The sequence below is a fragment of the Lutra lutra genome, chromosome 1 (assembly GCF_902655055.1).
Source record: "Lutra lutra chromosome 1, mLutLut1.2, whole genome shotgun sequence".
NCBI classification, from domain to species: Eukaryota; Metazoa; Chordata; class Mammalia; order Carnivora; family Mustelidae; genus Lutra; species Lutra lutra.
This window is the reverse complement of record NC_062278.1, coordinates 207,473,237-207,489,301: the sequence shown is the minus strand read 5'-3', so window position 1 is coordinate 207,489,301 and position 16,065 is coordinate 207,473,237. Positions and strand designations below refer to the sequence as shown.

General features: G+C 53.3%; 2 protein-coding genes across 6 annotated transcripts in view; one reads left to right on the top strand and one right to left on the bottom strand.

Annotated features, from left to right (window-relative positions):
• FYCO1 (FYVE and coiled-coil domain autophagy adaptor 1) overlaps positions 1–16,065 on the bottom strand; it is a 73,381-nt gene that overhangs the window by 20,336 nt on the left and 36,980 nt on the right. For all 5 annotated transcript variants that reach the window (XM_047695823.1, XM_047695845.1, XM_047695840.1 and 2 more), the window contains 2 exons: positions 15,676–15,887; positions 12,843–12,981 (listed from right to left, as the gene is read on the bottom strand). In XM_047695823.1, the coding sequence (XP_047551779.1) occupies positions 12,843–12,981; positions 15,676–15,887 (351 nt within the window). The remainder of the gene's footprint in view (positions 1–12,842; positions 12,982–15,675; positions 15,888–16,065) is intronic.
• CXCR6 (C-X-C motif chemokine receptor 6) lies at positions 2,134–7,746 on the top strand. Its single transcript, XM_047695849.1, has 2 exons — positions 2,134–2,369; positions 5,817–7,746. The coding sequence occupies exon 2, from the start codon at positions 5,838–5,840 to the stop codon at positions 6,858–6,860; it is 1,023 nt and encodes a 340-aa protein (XP_047551805.1). The 5' UTR covers positions 2,134–2,369; positions 5,817–5,837; the 3' UTR covers positions 6,861–7,746.

Sequence of the window (16,065 nt, the reverse complement as noted above, 5' to 3'; positions counted from 1 at the left end):
GAGAAGGGCCGCTTCGCCTGACTACCCAGGGTCCCCCGGCCGGCGCGGTCAGCAGACAGCTCTATGTTTACAACACCCTGCCCCGTACAACAGCCACCAGCCTCACGGGGCCGCCCGAACTCAGACCCATCACAATGTTCTGAAAAGCGAACCATTTGGCTTCTTGGTGGCATCGGCCCCACCACAGGGACTCAAGGGCCACCGAGTGGGACGGTGCAGACTCAGGACAGGCCTGTCCTCGCGGACGGTGCCAGTTGAGCGGCACGGGCTCGGAACGTGGTGCTGAGCCCACTCTCTGTGGGCTCTGGGGGCGTTTTCCCATTCGACTCTTAAAAGTAAGTTCCTGGTGGGTTTTCTTTCAGTCATTGGCTTCCTTTTTGCCTTCCAAAACCCGAGTGATGAAGAGCACTTATGGTATTTTGATTTCTGATTACTTAGTAACCATGGTCTGACCACAATACCCAAGCCCACATGCCCAGCCTCAGAACCAAGAGCCAGGCAGCACCAGGCACGCCAACCTGGCTCTGGTCGGAGCTGCCTTCTGGTTGGGCTCTTTTTCTGAGGCTTTTGGTCCAAACTCATCCTCCACGGTCCCCATCAGCTGCCAGCGCTTTGCACCAAGGCTTCTGCCAGCAGCAGGAACTGCCTTCATCCTGGGTCCTGAGACTGACGTCCCGCCTGATGCTCTGCATCAGGAACATCAGGGGTTCTGGAAAAGTGGGCAAGTCAGCGCACTCTGACTTCAAGATAAACCCGCAACGGGCGTGGCTGCTGCTTCCCATCTAGCCTTCCCCCAGTTCTAGTTAGAAAACGTTTAAGTATTCCAGGGGAAATCTAAGATATGTGACTGGGCTGTTGCCCTTGTCAAGTTCAGAGTTTTGTTTCAAAGAAAAGTAATACCCTTGAAATACCGAGCGCTACGAACTGGCAGATAAGGTGGTAACACTGGCACTAGGTGAAGTGGTTGAAATGAGTTTCTGGCCCCTAGAGGGTGAGTGGCTCCCTCCTCCTCCTCCGGTCTGGCTGCAAGCCTTCCACCGGAGAACTTTCCGCCGGAGAACGGTGATGCCAAATGCAGCCATGCTTTCTCAGACACACGAACCTGTCCCCCCACCCCCACCCCATGAGCCCACACATGGTCATGGAGGCGGCCAGGGCGACGCCCGTTGCTTGCCACGGAGTACAAGTGCTTGTCCTTCCAAGCCACAAGGTCCTAGTCACGTGAACATGTTTGACAAGGCTCAGGCTGTTCTAACTCTGTTCTGGGAACTGACCCCAAGTGGAAAAGCTAGGAAAAGCTCATCTCTCAAAGCGCAAGAGGTTCCAAAAGGAAAGGGTGGCTCGCTCCGAAGGGATGTCTTGCCTTAGAAGGTCTCTTTCAGAGGATGGGTGCTTTGGCCTTCAGCCCTGCAGTATTTGGTTTGGCTTGTTCACTTGTTCGTCGTCCGTCGGCCCCTGTGTCCACCTACCACCTGTCTAGAGGTACACACTCTACAGAGTCTCATGGCTCCTGCCCTCAGCATCCCTCTAGCTCCCACCTTCCGGGGTGTTCTTCCTCAGAAGTCAGCATTCCTGGGGCAGGGAGACCAACAACTAGAACTGTGTTGTCACCTGGTGGTCAGTACCTGGGGTGTTCCAAGAGTGAGGACAGCTTCAGGGAGCCAGAGGACTCTGGGTCATGTGGGTTTAGTTATCCGTCTGGCTGACCTGTCCCCTAGGAGCCCTCCGGTGCTCTGGAGACGAGAGAGACCTCAGTTTGTTTCCTGGAAATGCCAGTTTTTAGCTGTGTGCACGTGGGGCTGTCCATTTCGGCCAGGGCCCTCAGTGTTTCCACCTGTAAAATGGGGACAGTACCTACTCTGCAGGGCTGCTGTGAGGTTCCGGGGCTGTCATGCGGGAGCAGCATGCATACCCTGAACCTGGGGTACAACATGGACTTTGCATTGCTCCAGGCCCCAACGGCTCCAAAGAGACATGATTAGTGAAGGAAATTATGTCACGGTACAAATGCCATGAGTCTTCAGTGGGCTGCCTGAGCCAGACCTACTTCTTGTCCCCCTTCATTTACAAATAAAAACCTTCTGAGGTCCTGACAGGTGATTACGTCCATAGCCAGGCAGCAGGGAGCGCAGGATGTGAGAGCCACGGCTTCCTATCTCTGACCCCCAAATTACACAGATGCAGGCTGGTCATGTGGATTCTGATGAACAAGGCAGGGGTGGGTAGGTCTGGGTCTCTTATGATCACCAACCAAGGGCTTTCAGAAGACAGTGAACGGAAACACGGACCACATCACTGAGAGACAGAGGCAGACCTTGCTGCTTCAAACGAGCTCACTTCTAGGACAAACTGACAGAGTCTCTTCGCCGGTGAGTCATTTATCTTCTTCTTTATAGAGTTAAAAGGCAGGTAGTAACCTCAGGCTGCTGGAGTCCTCTGATCCCTGCCTGCAGTGCAGGGTGGGGGGAAAAATGCCCGGGCTTTAGGGCTCGGCTGCTCTTGGTTCGAATTCCACCTCCGCCCCACGACCCGAGGACTGTGAAGTGACTTAGCACGGCTCTGGGCACAGAGAGCTCATAAGCTGATGGCATTGGTACTGCCCTCCCAGGGAGACGGGGAGAGTCTAGCCACTGGCCACATCTGTTCACTGAATAATCTCTGATTCTTGGTTTTCGTTTCTTTTGCATTATAATTTAGAACACAGGCTCTCAGATGATTGTCTCGTTTCTTTTCCCAATGTGAGTCAAGAGACCACTGCAAAAACTTCGGAAAGATAGACAAACATAAAGCGAGAAGGGAAATAAATCCTCACGAATTCACAGCTAGAGGCAAACTGCTGAAAAACTCTGGGCATTTTTTTGTTGTTGTTGCTGTTTTTACTGGCTGGTTCAGCCGGTAGAGCATTCGACTCTCGATCTCAGGGTCATGATTCAAGTCCCACGTTTGGGCATGGAACCTACTTTAAAATATATATATATAAATATATACATCATCAAAATCACAAAACTTATCGTGGATTCTTTCTTTTTTTTTTAAATTTTGGGGGGGGGGAGGGGAAGAGAGAGAAGAGGAGAGAGGGAATCTTAAGCTCCCCACACCCAGCACAGAGCCCGACATGGGGCTTGATCTCAGGACCCTGAGATCATGACTTGAGTGGAAGCCAAGGGTCTGACGCTTTACTGACGGAGCCGCCCAGGTGCCCCGCCATCGTGGATTCTTAAACAAGGGTCCACAGAATACGTGGAAGAGGGACTCAAAGGGCTCACCAGCCCTCGGAACGAAAGGCAGGTAGGCATGTTACTTCTGAGGAAAATGTCTGCAGTTTCAGAAGACTCTCAAAGGGTTTGCGATCAAAGTTAAGCACCATGACCACTTTTATACCCCTTTGGTCATCTGTTCATTGTGGCAGTAACAGCCAAGGCTAACGGTGCACATTGACTTTGTGCCTCTGCAGCTCGGAGTCGTGTCCATGTAGTGCTTTCTCCAGAACCATTTAAAGCACTTCTTAAACATCTGAGTCATGTTCTATTTTATGTCTGAATTGCAATTTGCTAATTTATTTATTATTAGACATTTGCACTGCTCCCAAAGTTGAATATATTACTTCTTTTTTAAATTAAAGAACCCTGCATAAATCAACATAGGACTTTGGCTATTAAAGATAAAGAAATGAGGGGGCGCCTGGGTGGCTCAGTGGTTAAAGCCTCTGCCTTCAGCTCAGGTCATGATCTCAGGGTCCTGGGATTGAGTCCCTCATCGGGCTCTCTGCTCAGCAGGGAGCCTGCCTCCTCCTCCTGTCTCTCTCTGCCTGCCTCTCTGCCTACTTGTGATCTGTCTGTCAAAAAAAAAAAAAAGGATAAAGAAATGAGTGATTTTAACATTGTCTAGAAGGAAACTGATTTTTTTAAAAGAAGATTTACCCATTTATTTTAGAGACAGTGAGAAAGAACGCACAAGCAGGGAGGAAGGGCAGAGGGAGAGAGAATCCCAAGCAGATTCCATGCTGAGTGGGGAGCTGGATGTGGGGCTCCATCTCACAACCCTGAGATCACAACCTGAGCCCAAACCAAGAGTCAGATGTTTAAGAGCTCCAGGCGCCCCAAAGGGAAACTAATTTTTAGTCTATCTGCACAGAACTGTGTGGCCTCAATCTGTCCAGCATAACATAGTACAAATGGACCTGCACCAGCCCTTTGGGAAGCTAGTTAACATCAGTGTTAATGTGCCAGCAGCAGCTGTAATAGGATTTTCTTATAAACAGGCAAAGGTATGTCAGGCAGGAATGGAGACTTGATATTACTCTGAAGGGGAGCAAAGCCGCTTGTTTTGTTGTCCAAGCGATGAAGCAGTAACACAAACATGCCCTCATCTGACCTACTTAACCCAGTAGCCCACAGAGCTGGTGGGGCCTGAGGACTCCGGATGGCCTGTCACCCTCCCACATCGCACATTCTCTGGTCTAAGAGCAGGGACCTTTCACTGAGCAGTCGCATCCTAGAAGCGAGGTCCTTCCTTGGAGAGAAGGGCACTCTGTCCCCACGAGGACCGAGGGGGCAGTGCCAAGGCTGATAGCATCTCCAGGCAGGACAAAAAGTCTTCGAGTAGATTAGAAAAGGAGAACGTGATCTCTCCTTGGACAGGCCCTCATCTGGCCAGTTGACATTCTGACTTTGCTAAACCAAATGCCTGTTTTTCTGGAGACTTCTTAAGGTTCTAGCAGGATATGGCCCTGGGTGACCAGTGGTGAGCCGCATTGTGTGCTGAGTCTCTGCAGACCAGTGGCCTGAAGCCCCGCCACAGCTGCCCCTGCTCCCACGCCACAGCACCTCACCCCCACGTCCTGTCTGTGGTTCTCAGCACAGTCGTGGGGGCAGAGGGAAGGGATGGCCTTGAAAGGCTGGGAGCCCCGGGCAGGAAAGGCGGCTCTCTGGTTGTTGCTACAAACCTCGCTGCGAGGTTGGACCCAGCACCCCCTGTAGGAGCCCATCTGGCGTCCCATTTCAACCAGATCTTCCACTGGTTAAATGAGACCCCTTGGGCCTAAGCTGCCAGTCACACCAGCTAAAGTAATGTTCCCTTCTGGGAAAGGGTTCCTTTCAAAAGATTCCCGAAGATGAGGAAGTCTTCCAGAAGCCAGGCTCTGGTGGTGGATAAGGCGTGCCAGGCGATAAGGGGCAGGCTGGGTTGGCTGTGGCCGGCTCCACCACCATGCCTGGTTTCTTGCACACCTAAATCCAGGCAGTGGAGGGCGAGAAGAGACAGGATGGACTGTCTACCCAGGCAGAGAAGTTCTGGTCATCCTCCAAACCCCTTCTGGTCTCCGGAGGTCTCCTCAATAGAGCCCCCCACCCCCGCTCAGTGGGGGGATACGCACCTTAGCTTCCACAGAGAGGAGTTCGGGGTTCTAATTTAACAGAAAGCGAGGCACAGCACGGGCAGATGAAGGCAAGCCTGCCCACCACAAAGCAGTTCTGTACTTCCAGAAGGTCACCATCCCCATCCTACCACACGGGGACCTTTGCTTTCGAGACCAGTGCACCGGATTTTCCGGGCTGTGCATGGGGTGGTTACATGTTGTCTCCCAGGTGGGTGCGAGCCTTATGATTTAAGGGCTAATTAAGGGTCCCTCATGCCGTTGGAGCAACCACCCCCTCAGCACTGGCTGTCTCTGGTACACAGGACTGTGCTGTCGCTGAGCAGAACATAGGTGGGTTCTGGAACGGACTACCTGCTCCCTAAAAGTGGGGCAACAGAACTGCAGGAGAACAGGAGTGTCACGCTGGGCCCCGTCTATAATTGCTGTGTTTGCCTCCCAGGCGTTCACGGGAACGTGCGCCATGGAGGATGACTACGTTGACCATGTGTTCTTCAACACTTCCAATGACAGCAGCCAGGGGCACGAACGCTTCCTGGAGTTCCGCAAGTTCTTTCTGCCCTCCGTGTACCTGGTGGTGTTCGTCTGCGGCCTGCTGGGGAACTCGCTGGTGCTGATTGTGTACGTCTCCTACCAGAAGCTGAAGAGCCTGACCGACGTGTTCCTGATGAACCTGCCCTTGGCTGACCTGGTGTTCGTCTGCACTCTGCCCTTCTGGGCCTACGCCAGCATCCAAGAGTGGGTCTTCGGCAAAGTCATGTGTAAGACCCTGCTGGGCATCTACACCTTGAACTTCTACACGTCCATGCTCATTCTCACCTGCATCACCATGGACCGCTTCGTTGCGGTGGTTCAGGCCACCAAGGCCTACAACCAGCAGGCCAGGCGGATGGCCTGGGGCAAGGCCATGTGCTTGCTTATCTGGGTGATCTCCCTGCTGGTTTCCCTGCCACAGATCATCTACGGCAACGTCCATGACCTCGACAAGCTTGTCTGTGGCTATCACAATGAAGAGATTTCCACTGTAGTTCTCGCCGCCCAGATGACGCTGGGGTTCTTCTTGCCCCTGCTCGCCATGATGGTGTGCTACTCAGTCATCATCAAGACCCTGCTTCATGCCCGAGGCTTCCGGAAGCACAAATCCCTGAAGATCATCTTCCTGGTGGTGGCTGTGTTCCTACTGACCCAGACGCCCTTCAACCTCGTGAAGCTCATCCATAGCACGAGCTGGGAGTACTCCACCATGACCAGCTTCCACTACGCCGTCATCATCACAGAGGCCGTCGCCTACCTGCGGGCCTGCCTTAACCCCGTGCTCTACGCCTTTGTTGGCCTGAAGTTTCGGAGGAACTTCTGGAAACTCATGAGGGACATTGGCTGTCTCCCTTACCTGGGTGTCTCAGGTCCATGGAAGTCTTCCGAGGAGGCTTCCAAGACCTGTTCTGCCTCTCACAACGTGGAGGCCACCAGCATGTTCCAGCTGTAGGCCTTCCCCAGGCCCGGAGAGCTGCTCGGGAGCACGGCTGTGCGCTCTGGGTGCAACGAGGAAGGCTTTGTTTATGGCTCGTGTTCTTGTGCGTTCTCATGGAGTTTGTGGCTCGTGCATTCTCATGGAGAAGTCACCGAACCCTGCAGCTGGTGTGGGACGCTGCTTCTCGGGAATGAACACATTCCGCTTTCCTTTAGACCCCCAGGCCTGAAGCTCAGTGTGTGTTGGGGGGAAGCTCTAAAAACTGGAAGGGCTTTCCCTCCTCTATGCCCAAGAACGCTGGCTCCTTTGAGAGTGTGTGAACCTTAAGACCTCAGGTTCTCCTTCATGGCGACTGGGGCGGAAGGCTGAAGAGGGGACCATCGCCACACAGCTGCTGAGGGCAGGTGATGGTTTGGGCTCCCCAATCTGGAACATTCCTCTGGCCACTGGGAAGCAGGGAGATTAGGGAGGCCATGAAAACAAGTGCTGGGCCGCATGGCTGGGACCTAAGTCAGTAGGCACCGGACACAAATGAGATGGGCTCTGCCTCCCCTTAGGCTTGGGCTTTATAGAGATGCCTATGTTCTCTTTGATTAATCCCAGAGGGAGGGACACCAGAGAACATGAATGGGCCCTTAACAAATGAGTCAGCTGAGGATTCCAGGGGGTCCAGAGAAGGTTAGGAAAACGTGCAAAGCGGAGTTTAAGGCGATCTTGAGTCGAAGCGGCATTTCTGAAATGGATTCTTTGGTGGGTTTGCTCATTTAAAAACTCAATAGTTCAACGCCTGATACACTCTCGCATATATAAGTCACGTTATTGGTGTATATAGAACACAAACATGCCTGTGTCAAATAGTATATGATTTTCATGACAAAGAAATAAAACCTTTTTAAAAGTCTCTAAATGATGCTTATCCTCAGGCACATTCTACTTTAACGTGGTATGCGTAGAACATACAGGAAAGTGATTATTCCAGGGGCTCGAAGCATAGGAAACGAGTTAAAACTGTACACTTTAAGGCACTGTTCTATCAAGGAAATGGAATATCCCAGTGCTCCCTCCTCCGCTGTGGCTTGCAACCTCCTGACCAGACTGTGAAGTGCGTTCGTGTACCCTCCGTGATACGGTCACAGGATAAGGCTGTTCGGAATGTCACACACTTGATTGAGCAAGTGTATTAGATCCTAGCAATCTGCTCAGTAGGCAAAGTTGCTTTTTTTGGCTCATGCTTCCCAAAACCACTCACCAAAATGGAGAGAACCAATCGCCAATGGTGAAAGCGGGTGCACAGGGCGGGGGAGGGGGCGCGGGCCTGGCTCAGCCGTGTGGCTCTGGGGTCCGGACAGATCAGAGTGGAATCCCAGCTCCGGCTCTGACCCGTTGGCTAGACCGGTCAGCAGTCCCTTTAACCTCTTTTGTTTTGGTGAAATGTGGGCCGTCCTGGCACCCGCCTCTGGGGGCTGGCATGCGGGGGACTTGGGTTTAAGAGCACAAAGTGCGCTCAGCATGGTGTGTGCTCGTCGGGGGAAGGGGCTGCAAGGATGGCAATGGCAGCCGGAAAACCAGCGACACACCGAGGCCGCAGGTCGTCCTCTGTGAGCTGGCAGGGTGCGGGAGCGTGTGCTTCGTGCGTCCGGGGCCGTGGGGGACATACCCCATAGCCTGGTCCAGCAGCGCAAGGGGCCAGGCCTAACCAGGCCCACGTGACCCTCCCTACTGTCTCCCGCTCACGCCTAAATGCACCCGCGGGAGCAGCTGCCTCCAGTGTCCATGGGCCATGTGGACCGAGAGCCTTCTCGCTCAACATAATCTGCCCTTTCGATGGTTGACAAGGCTGACCTTTATCGTCTTTAAATTGGCTTCACAAAAAAACCCCACAAAAAACTAAAACAAAACAACAAACAACAAAAAACCACACCAAAAAACCAACCAGGGACAAACATAAATGGTCTCCAAGTGGGAGACCTGGTGAGTTCATCCTTAGTTTAGCCCAGCTGAGAGTGGGGCCCCCAGCCCCTGGCTTCCCCAGAACGAGACAGAGGCCCTACCTGGAAAGGAGGACGTGAAGAGGCAGGAAGCCAGGGGCCCTGCAGACCTCAAGGGAAGCAGTGTGGTGTGACGGGGACGGCAGGGCTCTGGGGTCACCCGGACGCTGGCTCGGTGACTGTGCATCCTTGGGCATGGCACTCCACCTCCCCAAGGCCCGTTCACCATCCACACCACCCCTCCTTCCCTCTAGGAGTGCTCATGAGGCCTGCACAGTCAAGCCGGGGGTTGCCGGTCCAAAGTAACTGAGGGGCAGCTGTGGGGGCTGCTGGCTTCTTCCTAACCAGGGGCCTGCCAGGCTGAGCCAAACAAGACCAGGTGCCCATCAGGCCATGCCCCATCCCGGGCCTGTGTTACATGCCCTCTTCAGGCTCCCTGCAGAAAGGCTGTGCCCCTCCTTCTGTAGCTTAGGAAAACCCAGGACAGCACAGCCATGGAATCTTCCTTTACCTTCTCTGGATCCTCAGTCACTCATCATGCCTGTATCTCTGGGCCCTTATCTGCTACACCCGAGAGCAGAAATTTTCCCAAGCCCTCTGCTATGGACCCTGCACCGCTGCCTACAGAGGCAGGCACAGCCCACACAGCCTACAGATAGAGCACTTTTTATGTCTTGACTGCTCTGTTCACCCAATAGCCCCATGAAGGACAAGTTCCCAGCTTCAACCCTGCTGGGCTCCTCCCCTTGACTCTGCTCACACACATACCAGCACATGATGGGGTACAGGTGGGGGACTGCAGAATGGGGCCGGGCTGCCTTGAGGGTGGCCTCAGGGCCCGAGGGTAAGCTCCTCCCCCACCATGTTCCCAGCATTTTGTGGGGCAGTGGGGGTGGGGGGTGGTGGTTAGAGGCCCTGGACAGCCACACACTCTGAGACATGGGGAGCATATGGGGACCCTGATTCCAGGGGCTGCCTGGGAGCCAGAAGCCCAGGTGATTTCGGTAGGCATTCCGGACGGAGGCACAAAAGGGCTGAAGCTGTCCCTGTGGGTGGCAGGGTGGAGGAAGGGCAGGGAGCACGGGGTCCAGGAGTGGAGGGGGTGCTCGCTCTGACCTTCTCCACCAATGGCCCCTCAAGGCAGCGCCCATTCTGGGAACCCGGTCCTCTGCAGTCTGGGGTAACTCCCAGTGCTGTTCGGGGGGAGGCCTGGTGTACCATACCCATTTTTCTGGTGAGGACACTAGTTCAGAGAGAGGCCCACCTGCCGGAGCTCCCCCAGCAGAGCGAGGGCTAGGACCCCAGGGAGCAGCCCCTCTGCGGGCCAGCTGAGGTTTCCTACAGCTGATGGACTCGACGTACCGCCAGCTCTGTAGTCCTCACCCAGGGGGAGATGCTGGGTTGCCCCACCCCAAGCATAGATGGCTTTCTAACCGTAACCATCCTCACCATATCCTGTTCTCGTGTTGTTTCTGAGATGCAGGCATCACATCTCCTGGCAGGTGACAAACCCACCAGAGCCCCTGCAAAGCCCTGGGACCGAGAATCGCTGCTCATAGGGCAACTACTGGCAAAGGGGCTTGGAGGCGCAGGGACAGTCTCTACGAGTTTGGCTCAGTATCACTGGGCATCTGAGCGGTCTTCCTTGGGGATAGGGCACACAGCTCAGCCCCTGACACCACGATGCATGTGGAGCATGACAGACCCAGTGCGTCTCTGTGGAAGGCTTCCCAGGCTCAAGGCCCTGGGCTCCGCGCTTGACCTCACACGGTCTGTTTGGTAACCAGAAGGAGAGGCCAGGCCTGGATGAAGGCTGAGCAGAAGCCCAGAGACCCAGGGCCCAGCCCTGCTACTGGCCGAGAAGAGCTTTCTGTCTGTCTGTCCTGACACCTGAGTCCCGAGCACAGACAGACCACGTGGTCCATGGAGAAGGCTCAGGGTGGGCAGGGCTGAGCTCGGGGAGCAGGTGCGAACAGGCTTGCCTGGAGGGCTCTGAAGAAAGCCAGCTGTTCTCCCCAGGGGAAGGGCAGTGCTTCTCTTTCTTGCCACCATCCTCGCTGGTGGGCCGCTGCTCGGGAGTGTGGGGACCTCCCCCTGTCCCCTCCCTGTGCCTGGAGGGCCGAGGCAGAGAACTTCATTAGCCTAAGAATGTGTCCACGCGGGGAGAAGTGGACACAGGCAAGGGGGGACGGGCAGGCTTCCGATGTGCAGATGGGGAAGTGGGACCCCGAGAAGAGAACTGAACTCTTCAGAACGGACCTGCAGCCCCTGGACGGAGGGAGGAGCTCTGGGTTCCAAGCCTAGCCCTGACACTTACAGCCACGTGACCCAGAGCAGCTTATCTGGCCTCTGGAGGCTTCCGGGGCATTACGTCCCTGGCCTGGAAGGTTGAACAGCGACTGAGCAGGACCACATCTAGACGCGGCGGGCACAGGGAAGGGGCCTGACGGTAATTTTCAACAACACTGCTACCAAGCGGCCTGCTTTCCCTCGGGGACCTGGACACACAGGGCACTTAATCCCTTCTGGCTCACTTCCTGCTTTGGACTTGCTCATTTCTTTCCCGAAGTTTCCTGTCAGGGAGGCTTACGCAAACCCAGGGCTCTAGACCACTCGCGCTTTCTCAGGAGTCCCGGTGTTTCTGATTGGTCTTAAACTCACGAAGAAAAGGAACGTATGAGAGACCTCCCAGAGACCCCGGGGTCTTCTCTAACGCACAAAGAGGGTGCAGGCCCTTAGCTGACTGGCCCCTGACAGATGGAGTGCAGGCCCTGCGGGCTCCTGTCCGCCAGCCCCAGATCCACCCTGGAGGCCGCAGGCCGGCATGCTGGCAGTTTCCTTTCCCTGGAACACTTCCCGATTTCCAAGCACCAAAACACAGTTACGTGTCAGTGGTCAGAGAGCCTTCTGTGTTTGTTCTTACTGGGAAAGGGGAAGGTGAGGGATGAAGGAGACAGGGAGTTGCAGGGGGGGTCACTGAGGCTCTGGCCCTGCTCCCTTCCCTGCCAGCCACCTGGCAGGGAGTACGGTGACCAGGTGATAGCAGCAGACTGACTCGGGGCCGCTGGAACAGAGCAGGCCCCCAGGAGACTGTCGAAGGCTATGTGGTGGGTGGAGGGTGGAGGGGCTTCAGAAGGGGAGGCAGGGCTTCCGGGAGGGAAAAGGCGAGGTCCAAAATTCTGGAAGCAACAGTGCGCGGGGCTGAAGGGCTGGGTGATCGTGTTGGCGTTCTCTGTGAGGCCACAACATGCGGGTTCAGTCACCTCTTGTCAGAGAACAGGGGAGAGTGGAGGGATACACTTCAGCCTAAACCCTCTTGCCCTGAGAGCTTCATGAGGATTAAATGTCTCTCTTCCCACACAGCAGAAATCCTGATTAATCCTGGCCCTCCTGAACTCTGGGCAGGAAGAGAGGGACAGAGATCTCAATGTGGGTGTTGGCAAGAGCATCACCAAACTCCCCAATGGAGGCAAAGTGGGTAAATTCTTTCTTGGCTTTTGAAGAGCCAGTGCTTTGCTGTAGAAACTGCATTTAAGCCTGAACACCAGGGGCTGAGAGATTGAACCAGGCTGCCATGGGGGGAGGGGACTTGGCCTGTCGCTACAGGTCCCTGGGCACAAAATCCCAACATTTCAATGGGGTGGCACTGTGTGTGGTTATTCCATCCCTCGAAAGCCTTGTTGCAAAACAGATGAGATGGCCGGCGGAGGGTAAGTACTAAAGGACACTCAGGACATAGACGCCAGGGTGCACACACAACCGGTGACGGCGTGAAGAGGAAATGAGCGGGTGGCCATCTGCCAGCCAAGGAGAGAAGTGCCAGGAGAAGCCCACCCTGCTGATACCCTGACCTTGGCCTTCCAGTCTCCAGAACGGTCCTGAGCACTGTTCGGAGGCACTTTCCCTTAAACACAGACAGCTGATCCTGCTTCCAAACTCTCACTTTCCTGGTCCTTTAGTCAGAAGGCACTCGGGGAGCACGTAGGAAATAAAGGCAAGGTGTACTCACTGTTCAGGCAAGTTCGGGTCAAGGGAGTCAGTTTCGGTGGGTGTTTCGGGCAAGGAGGACCCGGACTCCTGGATCTGGCACAGCTCCTCATCTGTGATGATGTCAAACACGGCATCGTCTGGCGGCCTGCAGTCAGCGTCTACTCCCGGGCCACGGAGGCAAATGGGGAGAGAAGAGACACATACCGTGAAGTACAGGATGGGGAGGGCACCCTGGGAAGTGAGGGGCTGCGGCTGCATGGGATGGGCCACCGGGACACGCCCTCAGGGCCCACTCAACCTATGGCTATTCTGTCTGGGTGGGAGAGAAATGGCAGCAAGGACATTCCAGAAAGTAGTGGGGACTACAGGTGAAACTGCACAGATGAACTACAAGATTTCTCTTAAGCTCCTCAGTTGGGCCTTAAAGACATTTCAAGCTCTTACATATTCTCTGAGGCCTCTTATTTAGAAGAAAAAAAACCAACAACCTGTCAAATCCTTATTGGGCAGGAATCTAAGAAAAGAGTAAACACACTTCTGTGCTCCTGAGTCTTACTCCCTAAGACACAGATGTGACTTATCCATCATGCCTGTTTGAACGCAAGATTCTGTCTGACCGGCATTTTCACCTTCATCTGATGGGGGATGGGCAAGAACCCCCTCTGTTCAAGGTGGCAGCAAGCACTGTGATTCTGACCAGGAGCCTGGTATCTGACTTTGCAGGCCCCTCAGGAGGAGGAGGCCCTCTGGGCACTCTTGTGCTGGTCATCCACTTACAAGTACTTTCCTGCCTGTATCATGGAAAATGTGATGGCAGGCTTGAGGTAAAAGAAAGGCAGAGAAGGAAGACAGGAAAAAGGAAAGACAAAGAAATGCAAAAAAACAAGGAGACAGGAAATGTCAGAAATCAAAACAAGTGACCCTAATTAGCACTGGCACAGAGCCACCCTGTCATCGCTGAACATCTGACGGTGAGTCAGGGAGGGGGAGATTCCTGGACGCTTTACCAAGAGCAGTTCATGCAAGCTACAAGCTTTCAGCTGGCCCTGCCACAGAGCTACTGGGACAGGCTGTATTTAGATGGAACATCCTTCTTGTCTGAGGCCTGTATGACGGAGGACTTGAGACGTAGGTTGAAAAAGGGGACGAAGGGCTGGTTTCTTTTCATTCACCCAGCCATGCTTCTGAACCTGCCTTCTGAGGCTGGTGGAAGGAAGGAAGGAGGACAAGGAAGGAAGGCACAATGAGCATCAGGAGAGAAATCAAAGAAGACTTAAATGGAGAGCTATACCATGTTCGTGGATCGGAAGACTCAATTTTGTTAACATGTCAATTCTTCCCAACTTGTTCTAGAGACTCAGCGTGATCCCAATCAAAATTTCACCAGGATTTCTTATCGAAATTGACAATTCTAAAATTGATATGGGTAAGCAAAAAAAAAAAGAATAGCCAACACTTTGACAAAGAACAAAATTGGAAGACCTGCTCTACTTGATTTAAAACTCATTAGAAAACCATGGTGATCTCAACAGTCTGGTATCAGTGAGAGAAAACGCACACGGATAAATGGAATAGGACAGCAAGTCTGGATACAAACCCAATTGATTTTGACAAAGGTGAAAAGGCAATTCTATGAGGAAAGAACACCATTTTTCAACCAATGGTGTTGGAAGAACTGGACAACCACATGCAAAAAAATGAATCTCTATGCATAGCTTGTAGCATATATAGAAATGTAACTCAAAATGGATTATAGCCCTCAAACTATGAAATTTCTAGAAGAAAACAGAAAATCTTTGTGTCTTTGGGTTAAGCAAAGGTAGATATGACACCAAAAGAAAAGAAAAAAGTTGATCCGTAAGGGAAAAAACTGTTCATCAAAATTAAAACTGTCTGCATTTTAAAGACCATTTCTGCTCTTTGAAAGAAAGTAAAAATGAGGTATTTAGTTAGGGAAAAGGTACTTATAAAACACATATGTGATAAATAACTTCTATCCAGAACATATAAAGAAGGCTCAAAACTTAAATAATTAAAAAAAGAATTTAAAATGGGTTTGAAGAAGATATAAGAATGCTACGCCCAGTACATTCCACCATCACTGTTCTTTGTACCAAATATAAATAATGGCATCTGCTAACTTCCTGGATGATCCAGCTAAACAAAAGAGTAACTAACAGCATTTCTGAATGCTGACTGACTTTCATTCAGGCAGAGGTCAAAGGAAAAGTCCATAGGGACCAGATGCAGGAGGTGGGGATGTTTGAGCAAAGACAAGACCCTGCCATCTTGGCTCTGCCTCCCTGGTTTTCTACATCCACAGTCTGATCCATGAGAGGACAGCCTGGCCTGCTCTGCAGGCCTGTGCTGGGAGCAGGAACAACAGAACCAGATCCCACTTCCTCTTACTGAGCAGAGTGAAAGGATGAGGAGAATACATCTTCCTTGGTCCCTGAGAGATCGTGTGAGCCATAGGGAGAAGGTGAAGGATGTGGTCACTTCCACACACAACTTTTGGCCTCTGGCTACTCTGGCAGAAGGGCTGGGTATTGGGGTGAGACTCGGGAGACAGTATTTCCCAAGGTGTGGGGTACATTCCACTGGCAGCATGTGAGTTAAGAGGTACCCAGACCTCATATTAAATAACACTGACTCATACCAGGAGGAAATGAATTCCCTTTTCAATTCTCTTTCAAGCCTCAAACTGGTGTAATACATTTTTAGCTCCTCTTTAATGCCTGTTTGGAAAACCATGAATTCAGCTCATTACAGCTAACTAGCCACACTGGGGTGGGGGGGGGGGCAGGGCGGGTGGCACCTAAGAACACAGAGGGCAGGAGCGGAAGCCTCACCTTGGCCTCTGGCGGCCTGGGGCCCAGCCTGGGCTGGCGACTGTGCAGGGCTGGGCTCCCCCTGGCTGGTGCCCGAGCTGGCGCTGTCAGGGGAGCCAGGGCCATCGCTGAACTTCCGGAAGCAGGCTCGGCAGCAACGCTCCTTCTTGCCTCTGTGCCTGGTCAGGACGTAGTTGTTGCAGCAGTAGTAACAGAAGACGCGGCCGCAGATCCTGGGGCGAAATGAGCGCGGGCTGTGAGGGTGACCACTGTGGGTCCCACGATCTGCACTGGGCTCTAGATGCCATATGGCTCTCGTAAGACCTGGCTCTGCCCTCACCGAGGAGTGTGGCTTTCCCGCCAGTCTGATAAGATTCCAATAAAGCCATCTTGATAAGGCCCTGCGAGAAG

Bases quoted from the DNA above. Each gene is read 5' to 3' on its own strand.
- CXCR6 (XM_047695849.1), top strand. From the start codon at position 5,838: ATGGAGGATGACTACGTTGACCATGTGTTCTTCAACACTTCCAATGAC.